The following is a 10,747-nucleotide window of genomic DNA, read 5'->3' as shown; positions in this document are numbered from 1 at the left end:
ATCATGACCTGTTGAGGAATCCAGCAGGGTCCAAAGCAGGGGTGAAATCCAGCAGGTTCTGACAGGTTCTGTAGAAATGGTAGCGGAAATTTTGAGTAGTTCGGAGAACCGGCAAATACCACCTCTGGCTGGCCCCAGAGTGGGGAGGGAATGGAGATTTTGCAGTATCCTTCCCCCAGGGGTGGAGAGGGAATGGATATTTTGCAGTATCCTTCCCCCAGGAGTAGGGAGGGAATGTGGATTTTGCAGTATCCTTCCTCCTGGAGTAGGGTGGGAATGGGGATTTTGCAGTATCCTTCCCCCTGGAGTGGGGAGGGAGTGGAGATTTTGCAGTATTCTTCCTCTGCCACGCCCACCAAGCCACGCCCACAGAACCGGTAGTAAAAAAATTTGAATTTCACCACTGGCCCAAAAGGACCGGACCAGTGTCTCCACCCTCCATCCGTGTCTCACCACAAGAGTGACCATCTCCAACACTTCCCCTCAAAAAGAAGAGAGTGCCAGTGCAAGAGATGCTTTAAGATTCACCTCCAGAGTCAGACAGGCTCTAAGAAGCAGAAGCAGGCATGTTGCCAAATTTCAATATTTTTTTTTCTGATTTACATCCCTCTCCTCCAAAACAGCATAAATAGCACTTACGCTTCATTTTTCCCCCTGCAACATTCCTGTGAGCTACGCTGAGCTGAAACAAAGCGACTAGCAAAGTCACTCGGTGATTTGACCCAGAGCCTCCCTCTGCCCATCTTGTCCCCAATCCCACCCCACACTGGTTCTCAAAGGAGGGGATGGGCTTATTCTGCAGGGCGCCCAGAGGGCAGGAGAAAAAGTAATGGGTGAAAGCTTGTCGAAGAGAGACAACCTAGAAGGAAGGAGTAGTGAGGCCAGCTTGCCTCCTGGGTTTATGGATACTCCATCACTGGAGGTTTTCAAAAACAGGCCGGTCAGCCATTCGGCTGGGACGACACCAGAGGTCCCCTCCAGCTCTGATTCTGTGTTCAGACATGGCCTGGTAACCCTCTTTAACCCTGGGCTAGAGAAAGAGCTCGTTCCCTTCTCAGAAGGGGACTTGCTCCTGCATGCAAAGTGTCGAGAACAAAAGTTAAAGGAGTGGTGTTATGTCAGATCTCACCTGGCTTGTTTTCTGCATTTGAGAAAGCTGCATCTGCAAAGGAAAATGAACCCCACCCCACTTGGTCCTGCCCGCTCTGCACTGCTGCCCCCTGGTGGCCAGGAGAGGCAGCTCAGAAAGGCAGAGAATGCTAAAGCAAGGCCAGCGTCTGCTGGAAGTACCCAGGTCCTCCTCAAGTTCCTCTAGAAATTATAATTTAACAGATCAAAACTATCTGAGAATAAAAAGAAAAAAAAGGTGCAGAAAACAGGACAGGAGAGGAAAAAGAAAACTTCCCCCTTATCACAACAAATATAAACAATGTTTGTAACATAATCTTCTCTTAAAATACAGCAAATCCTCCCTTCCCATTCTCATCTCTTGATCATAAACAGAATCCTAATACATTATTCCTGGTAGAGCAAAAGTCCATTCAAGATTAGCAAACTACATATCTATTTTTTATAAATCTAGTAGGGAAACATTATCCAAATCACTCTTTGTTATTCATTATGTCCCTTTTAATTATTAACACATCAATCAGCATCATTTGAATATCTAATATAAACATGTTTTCCTTATCCTTATTAGATCATCATTTTTAAATCCACATTCAGTTCCATCTCGGTCTTATCCAGTACAGCCAATGTGCCTCTTCCGCAACATCATTTGTATTTCCATCTAGCTATAACATTCTTAAAATTAACTTCTGAGTCCATTGTTCACAAATATTCCTCGGTTTTCCTCCAGTTCTGCTCTCGTGCAGGCAGTCACAGATGGCTTTGGAACCCTGGGGGGGACGCAGGGATGAAATCCAGCAGGTTCTGACAGGTTCCGGAGAACTGGTAGCAGAAATTTTGAGTCGTTCAGAGAACCGGCAAATACCACCTCTGGCTGGTCCCCACAGAGTGGGGTGGGAATGGAGATTTTGCAGTATCCTTCCCCTGGAGTTGGGTGGGAATGGAGATTTTGCAATATTCTTCTCCCAGGAGTGGGGTGGGAATGGAGATTTAGCAGTATCCTTCCCCTGCCACGCCCACCAAGCCACGCCCACAGAACCGGTAGTTAAAAAAAATGGGGGACTCCCCAGGGCTGCCTTTGACCTGCCAGCTGTAATTTGGGACTCGGGGCTTGAGGGCCCCCTGCTGGACCACGGAGGAAGCAGCCTGGAGCCAGGATAGCAAGGTTAGGATCCCACGAAAGCCCAAGTGCAAAACGCTGCCCCCAAAGCAGACCCCGTGGCAGGGACTCGTGCGCCCCGGGTGTCACAGCCTTCAGCTTAGAAGAAGAGGAAGAGGCCGTTGGCATCTCCCGCGAAGTCTGACATCGCCCTGCTCTCCCGAGGTCGCTTGGCCGGGTCACTGGAGGTGATGTCGAAATTTGCATGGGAGGGGGGGGGATATTCTGAAGCATATCCAAGCACGTGGGCTGCGGTGCCTCCCCCGCCCGTGACCTCGGTCTCTGCGTGCCAGACCCCGAAGGACAGCTGAGGGCTCCCTGCCTGCTTGTGGGCTCCCACCCATCCGCTCTTCCCAGCTCACAACAGCGAGCTCTCCTCTCCTAAACCGGGCGGGCGGGCGGGCGGGCGGGTACCAGTTTGAAAGCAACCGGGGACCAGTTGGGAGGAGAGAGACCAGAGGCGCGCAGCCGCTCCGGACAGCCGCCCGGCCGGGACTGGGAGGAGCAGGCGGAGTGCGGGCCTCTCCCCCCCCCGCTCTTCCCGCGCCCTCCGCTGTGGAGGCTCCGCCCTGGAACCCGGGCTTGTGTCTGCTGAAGGCGCCCTGGGGGCGGTGACCGAGCAGCGCTGCCCAATCCGGGCCGGCGCCGGAGGAAAGGGGTGGACCCGGAGGCGAAGGGAGGCAAAGGGGGGGGGGTCGCTGGCCGAACAGTCCGGAGAGGAAAGCGAAGGCGAGCGCAGCGGGAGCGGCGAGGTCCCGACCGATCCAGCAAGGAGCCGAGGCCGCGGGGCAGAGGCGGATCCCTCCGCAGAGACCTCCTGGCCAGACTCAAAGGCCTGTCCCCGAGCGCCGGCGAAGCTGCCCCCGCCACCTCTCCGCGCCGCTCGCTTCGGCCTCCTGGCCGGGACCGGAATGTCGACTTCCTCCCTGAAGGAGCACCGCTCGCCGGTGGGGCTGGACTGTTGCAGCTGCTGCCTGGACCTGGCCAACGGGCCCCTCGGCTACAACAGCAACCTGAGCCCCCTCTTCCAGCTGCGCGAGCAACTAGCGTGCGAGAGCCTCGGGGCCGCGTCCGAGCTGAGGCGCCTCATGCGGCAGGACTCCCTGGAGCCGGTGGTGCGCGACCCCCGCTACCTCCTCAGCCGCGGGATCTGCAACCGGAACATCGACCAGACGCTGCTCTCCATCCTGCTCTTCTTCCACAGGTAAGGGGGGGGCGCCCGCGGGACGGCTGCCGGAGAGGGGATTCCCGGGGAAGCGGCAAGGAGGGGGGGCGCTGTTTGCCTAGGGAAGGCGGACCGATCGCAAATGGGTTGTGGGGGAGAGCCGTGCAGACCTCTGCCTCCTTTCTGGCGGCTTCCTCGCTGGGACCGGGACCGGGACCCTTCCCGGCTCAGGACATCTCCCTACTCCCTTGCCCTGAAAATGCAGCAGAGCCGTCCTGGGTGAGGGGAGGGCACAGGGCCGGCATTGCCCGGGCTCTGGGCCTACCATCCGTGGGCAGCCACAGGCGCTGAGAAGAGGCCGGTTTCCCCATCTCAAGGGGAAGAAATGGCCTGATGATCCCAGGGGCTACCTGCCCCCACCCACAGCAGCTTAAGTGGCCATCCAAGCCAGTGGAGTCTGGCAGGTGCCTGAGAGGACTTTGCCCTGGGAACACTCGTGGCTGACCAAAGACAGTCCCGCCTTCGGTGTCATTTCAGAGGAGTGGGCAGGGCCTCTTTCCCAGGAAAAAGAGCATCTCTGTAGGTCCTGTGTTGACTGCCTGCTGCAGGGGAGACAAGCCTCCTCGTGACAGGGTGCGCCCGGTGGGCTGGGCGAGGCTCTCTCCTTCTGGCCTTGGAAGAGGCTCCAGTCTGGGTGCTGGCAAGAGCAGATGCTTGCTCTGGGGTAAAGGAAACAGCAGAGGACAGGCTCCGGTCAGGCTATCCCTCTGCCTCAAGCACCCCCACCAATTGGGAGTCAGCCTGCCTCAACCCCCAGGGCAGCTGAGGCTTATCAGGTGTTTCCTCTGAGAGCTGATATATTGTGTGTCCCCCCGCCACATTGATGGCATGGGTCAGCCAGGGATTGTGCTGGCAGGCGGGCACAGGGAGTGCGGGAGCCTGGCACGATCGAAGTCCTGGGATGAGCATGTCGGTCAGCGGTTGTGCTTGTTCGTGTGAGGGCCACTCACATCAGCTGCGCAAGTGAGCAGGGGCTCTCCTGGTTCCTCTGCTTCACCTGAGAAGATTCTGGCAACTTTTCCTCCCAAATGTGCAACCAAAGGGATTGCGACCTGGGCAGGAAAACATGCCCCCCCCTTTTGCTCTTTCTAGGGCATGCAAGGGAGAAGGTCCATGCTGCAAGGCCACGAAGGGGAAAGGGCTGCCAATTCTGAAGAGACCCAGCTCTCTCCTCAGGCCAGAAGTGCAGCACCTGGTTTCATTGATTGTATCATCAAGCTTGGCTGCCTGAAGTCCCTGCTCAGCCTTCTGGGCCACCTCCCAGAGTCTCGCCCTGCACCAAGCAGTGCTTAGGGAAATTTGGCCAGAGCAGATGGCTCCGTTTCAGAGGCTTAGAACTTGTCCTCTGCTGGTTTGGTGGCAACCCCTGACTGGGCTCCTCTGACACCTCAGCTACCGCTGAGGACAACAACTACTAGTCATATTAGCAGCTTCGAGCTTTGAAGAGATGTTACTGGGGATGAATTTGATCAAAGGGAGATGGGGAGTTGGAGATGGCCAGAGGCTTTGCAGTCAGGGGTGTGCAGGAAGAGCAAACTCTGGGTGTAAGTTCCGTGGCTGATGGTTGCGATAGAGTTGGAAAGGACAGTCACTTGCTCGCTTCAGGAGGGAGGGATGTGTTGGGAGCATTGAGTTTTCCTATCCTGTTTTCTTGGTCAGAGACTATGGGGATGGCAGACGTCCAGATGTGAGATGGGCTGATGTGGTGCAGGTGTTAGCACAATGGGCATAGCAACTTTTGGGGAAGGCAACAGAGGCCTTAACTGCTCAAGGCAATTGGACTTCTACATGGGGAAATACGTGGTGGTGACAGACCATCTGTGTTGCTTCTTCTGCTGGGCATCCAAACTGGAAGACACATCTCCCAGGTCCCCTCTCCATCCTGCTGGCTGGACTGTGCTGGCGATGAGCACCACAACCAGCAGCCCCCCATTATTCCAAAGGGACAGGGCTCTGCAGGGTCCCCTCAGCTGAATGAAGAGCGCTTCATTATGGCACCTACAAAGCAGCTGGCAGGTTTAACTGGAACAGTTAACCCACAAGGAATGAATGGGACCAGCAGTGCCAAAGAAGTGGTTCCACTCAGCTGGTGAGCCATTAGGGTCTCCGCCCAGGAGCTGGTCTCGTGTTCATCACCTATTCACCCCTAAAGGCTCCGAGATGGGGGCTCACTGAAATGGGAATGCTGATTCCATATGGAGCCCAAAGACGCCCACATGAATTTCAGGGGGAAGCAAAAACAGCAAGAGCTTTATGCCTTTAGATATGTGCATGGAAGCATAGAGCCATTTGTGGATGCGAGAGGCCTTGGGCACAGAGAGTGGAAACTTGAGCTTAAAAGTCAAGCAGAAGTAGAAGTGAATGCTGGGCACTTCCTAGGGAAGAAGTTGGGATGGCCTAGGATTTGGGGAGGAGAGAGAGGTCAGCCAAAAGGTAGCACAGAAAAGTAGTTCATACAAAGATTGGCTTGTTGCAAGGGGCGGGGGGGGCATTCTCCTCAGACCCTTTTCCTGGGCTTGGCACATGTTTCCAACAATAGTGACCCACAACTCGTAATGCTGCTACTGCTCTGTCCCCAAGGAAGTTGGCAACCTCTAGGCCTGCCAGCTGCCTGGGCAGGGGACCATTTCTCTTTGCTCCCCAGAAGCCCCTCCTGGGGAGCAAATAATGCTCTCCTTATTTCACAGCCAGTTTAGTGGGGCAGCAGATAGAGTGGGCAAGGGGGGGGGCAGCTGCTAAGGGCTGCCACAAACTCTGCATTGTGATATGATCCAGGATGAGCAACTTATCAAAACGTGGGGCGCTCTTTTGCATAAGCCAGTTATGGGCCCCAAAGAGTGGCTGAAAGTCAGGGAATGCTGGCTGATCCGATTGAGAGAATGGATTCGCATTCACATCATATCCTAAGCCAGATCATCTTTTCTGATTGGCAAGCTATGATTTGTCGCTTAGTGTGCATTACGAGGGTCACCAACATGCATTTCTGTATGTGAATGCAGAAAACAGTGAGGCTGCTGGAGCAGAGAAGCAGACCCCAGTCCCCTCTCTTCTGGGGCCTCTTTCCTCCCCAGCCTTTGCATTTTCCCTTCAAGAACTCTCATGAAGGGGCTGCTGGCTTCCTCCAGGGATGCCCACCTGAAGCTGCACAGCTCTTCCAGGCACCAGGAAGGAAGATGCCTGGGGGCTGCAAAACCCATCAGCCAAAATGTGCTGGTGCTGACACATCCATGTGTATTCAAGTGGTACCAATAAAAACAGAACATGTGTGCTGCTTTGACTCTGCATAGTGTGCAGGTTCCCATGTAGACAACAACACCTGGGAAGACCAGGTTTTCAAGAGCCCCGATTTGAAAACAAACCTTTAAGATTACAACTTTGCTGACAACACAGTGGAGCTCAATCAGCAGGTCCTGTTCAGCCGTTTAGCAATGGGGGATGTTAAACGCTTCCTGGGCGACATAGGTGTTCCCTCTGTGCCCCTCTGAGCTCTTTTTGCCCTTTCAGAGTCTCATTTTCCATCCTTGGAAGGAACAGGGACCTACCTGAGACAGGGACTCCCCCACTCCACCTCCCACTGAGGGAATAGCTTCCTTTTAGGCAACCTAGTTGTAGGGTCCTCGACAAAGATGATGGGACTGCTGCCCCCTTAATAGCCTGAGCAGTGTGGGGGCGGAAGGGAATCCCTTCTGGTTCCCAGGCTATGGAGCGAGTGAGCACAAGGCAGCCATGTGCTGCATGCCCCGCCCAGGCCATGTGCTGGCGTGCCAGTAAGCCTAGAACTGGGAGTTCTGCCAAGGCCTCCATCAAAGGGAGTGGCCGCCAAGCAGCTGGAAATGGAGCCTGCCAACAAGTCCTCACTCTGAGACAAGCAGAGAAAGACAGCCTGGTTTGATAGAGGTTGGCACAGGCACTGTTTCCCCAGGAAAGCCACCTCACCCTCCCATCTCCCTGGAGCTGCTGTCTTCCCCAGCCACTGGCTGGATCCTGAGCAGCATTCCCCTTTACTGCCAGAGGGCATCCAGCACAGATGCCCACCACGGAGGGGATCTGCCCTGCAGAGAACTCTGTGCACATCGCCAAGCACAGGCCTTGCTCTGTTCAGCTGCCCCCACAAGTCCTCTTGCTACCTGCAGGGAAGACCCCCTTTTGGGGAGCAGCACTAGTGGAAAAGGGAACTGGGAAAGACGCAACGGTCCCGATCCCAGCAGGAGAGTTCAGAGCACTCTGGCAGGGCAAAGCCTCTCTCGCAGTGCCAAGGAAAAGGGCGAGCGCAGATCCGAGGCAAGAGTGGCCTGCCGAGGGGGCTCCCTTCCCCTTTCCACCTGCCCACTGCTGCTTCCTGGGCCAGAGGGAGGCCGTGAGTGAGAGGACAAGGTTTTGGAGCCCCCCAGAGCCAGGGGGAACGCTCTCTTCCTATAGGGAGAGGCGGGAGGGCGCGCACAGGGAGCGGCCGCTAGAGGTCCCCCTCACGCGGTCAGAGAGCCGCTGCTTGGCTCACCTCCAGCCTCGCCAAGTCGCAGCAACAACAACATGTTTGGGTGGCTTCTTACATAACTGCCAACCTCGACCTAGTTCCGCGCTGCGCTTGGGCAATACTTTCCGTCTCTGGCTCGGCCTCCATTTTTGCAACACCTTCACTAGTAGCCAAGGCGGGTTAAAGGGGGGCAGTGGTTGCCAGGGATTTGCAAGAGGTCGAACGTGGGAATCCGGGGGATGAGGAGGCGGCAAGTTGCCCTGCGGATAAACGGGGCTTCAGTTTGCTGGAGGCATTGTCCCGTATGTCTCCTGCAGCGCCGGAACTTGCCTCCGAGTCCCCAGCGCGAGGAGGGATCGGATGAAGCTCTCCTGCGAAGGAAGCTATCCGCTTTCACGACCGGCGTCCTGGACAAAGGACCAGCGGGTCCCGGTCTGGAGCTTCCGCTAACGTCGCGGGGAGCCCAGTGCCAGCAGGGTCTTCAACCTGGTGCCCTTCAGATGCTTTGACCCCACTTCCGCAATTTGTAGCCGCCCCCACTACGCCTTCGGCCCCGGGACTGCAGCTCCCTCGCGGCTGATGCAGCTGGAAAGAGCTGCGCGTCTCGCCTGAGGCTCGCAAACGCGGGGCGCGGCTCGACCGGCTAGATGGCACCGACACCTCCGGGCGCAGCTGCGCGCGGTCCGGCAGGGGGCGTGGCCTCATTTGCATAGCACGCTGAGACCATGTGACGTCTCGAGAGCTTCCCTATATAAGGCGGGCGGGCGCCGAAATAGCCGCAGCTCTCTCCTGTGGCGGCGGTGCGTTCCTTTCTGTGTCGGGCTCTCCGTGCGTTCGGCCCAGCCATGAGTACAGGCGTGTACCCGCTCCCGATGGAGGTGGCTGTCTACCAGCTGCACAACTTCTCCATCTCTTTCTTCTCCTCCTTACTGGGGGGAGACGTGGTCTCGGTCAAGCTAGACAACAGGTAGAGGAGCCGGCGGGCTGGGGAGAGGGGGAGCCGGGCAGGCCCGCCTGTCTCGGATACTTACGGCGACGCTGTTCTCTTGTTTCTTGCAGCGCGTCCGGGGCCAGCGTGGTCGCCATCGACAACAAGATCGAGCAGGCCATGGTGAGTGTCTCGGTGGGAGGCGAGGACGCGCCTTGGCCCTCCGCCCGCCGCAAACGGGCTGCGCTGCGGCACTTGCTGGCGGAGAGGAGGCGAGGGAGCGCCCGCTCCCTTCGCTCTGCCCCGAAAGAAGCTGCCGGATGAAGGGCGGCAGTTCCGCAGGGAGAGTTCAACGGAGCAGATGCCTTTCAGTTTCCGGGGGTTAATGTTAGGGCTAGCGAGAGGAGACGGGTCTCCCTTTTTCCCGGAGGGCGGCAGACGCGCCACCGCGTTGAACTGCGGCTCTCGCGGGCGGGTGCGCGCTCTGATGCAAGAACCCAGGCGCCTTCGCGAGGACTTAAGCCGAGAAAGCTGCCGGCCGCTCGGGCCTTTGTCTGGCGGCGGCGCCGCTGCGGTGGGCGGCAGTTCTGTTTACTCACCGGGACTTTGTTCCTCTTTGCTCTTTCCAGGATCTGGTCAAGAATCACCTGATGTACGCGGTGCGGGAGGAGGTGGAGGTACTCAAGGAGCAGATCAAGGAGCTGGCGGAGAAGAACTCCCGCCTGGAGCGGGAGAACAACTTGCTGAAGAACCTGGCCAGCCCCGAGCAGCTGCAGAAGTTCCGCTCCCATCTGCCCCTGGAGGCTCCAGCGGCCCCCGAGAAGAAGAGCCAAGGGGCAGCTGCCCCAGCCCAACACAGGGCGGGCTCTGCGGTGTAAGGTGGCTCTGTCCATGGGGTGGGCAGAGCCACGGAACTGTTTCAACTTGATCTCCAAGCGCACGTGGTTTCCTTGCATCTCCTTTGGAGGACTCCAGAGGGGGCCTGATGGGGCCCTTCACCTGCGGCCCCTTCCATGGGTTGGCTAGAGACTCTCCTGAGAAAAAGGAGCAAGGCTGCATTGGAGTTGCTATGGGCATACGGCTGCTCCGCCTGCAGGAGACCCGGGTTTGCCTCCCCACCAGCACCCCTAGAGAAGAGACTGTGCTAAAGGTGTGGGCAAAGGTTTAGAAGAATCCAATTGGAGATTTTCTTCAAGCAGCTCAGAGAAAAGGCAGCCCCCACATCTCCTGGGATAGGAACAGGAGCAGCTGGTGTGCTGGCAAGGCTTCACCCTTGCATCTCACTAGCCCTCACGCCAAGATCCAGACTTCTGTGCTGCACCCACCTGTTTCAGACTTGGACAAGTGGGGAGCTGCCAAGATGCAGACTAGAATGATGACTGTAGGCCAGAGGGGAGGGGCTTCTCCTGCTTTGGTTTGTCCACTGACTTTTGTATACTGACAACAGCCTCCCCTGTGGGGAGGACTTCATCGATGTTCCCTGCAGCCCCTGGATCTGTTGATGGGGACCAAAGAGGAGGTGGCTAAGGGGCTCTCACACACCCCCTGGGGGGGAAGCTTGCTTATGTAGTGCACTCTGAGGATGGGTGCATAGTGAGATAATGCAATAAATTTTGTTGTACACACCTGTCTAATCGGTCGTCTTTCCCAAGGGGGGGGAATGCAGAAATATATAGTGGACACTGGCAGTGGGACCAAGCATAGGAGGGCTGTGGATTGGAGCAACAGAAGCATCCCTTGGGAAAGGCATCCCAGTTTCTCCATCTCTCCCCCCACCAAGCTTTGTATGGCTGGGAAGAAACCGGGGTAGTGGTGGGAGACAACACAGACGGT

General features: G+C 56.9%; 1 protein-coding gene across 2 annotated transcripts; it reads left to right on the top strand.

Annotated features, from left to right (window-relative positions):
- Nucleotides 1-1,613: 1,613 nt before the first annotated feature.
- On the top strand, nt 1,614-10,537 carry TSC22D3 (TSC22 domain family member 3). Of its 2 annotated transcripts, none has more exons than XM_034441794.3 (3): nt 1,614-3,491; nt 9,046-9,097; nt 9,544-10,537. In XM_034441794.3, the coding sequence occupies exons 1-3, from the start codon at nt 3,199-3,201 to the stop codon at nt 9,790-9,792; spliced, it is 594 nt and encodes a 197-aa protein (XP_034297685.1). In that variant the 5' UTR covers nt 1,614-3,198; the 3' UTR covers nt 9,793-10,537. The 2 variants fall into 2 exon arrangements, with proteins under 2 accessions (XP_034297685.1, XP_034297686.1); XM_034441795.3 differs by lacking the exon at nt 1,614-3,491 and adding an exon at nt 6,221-8,953.
- The last annotated feature ends 210 nt before the right edge of the window (nt 10,538-10,747 follow it).

The sequence above is a fragment of the Pantherophis guttatus genome, chromosome 12 (assembly GCF_059756535.1).
Source record: "Pantherophis guttatus breed Tessera chromosome 12, ASM5975653v1, whole genome shotgun sequence".
In the NCBI taxonomy this organism is placed as follows: Eukaryota; Metazoa; Chordata; class Lepidosauria; order Squamata; family Colubridae; genus Pantherophis; species Pantherophis guttatus.
This window is presented reverse-complemented; position numbering and strand designations above follow the sequence as displayed.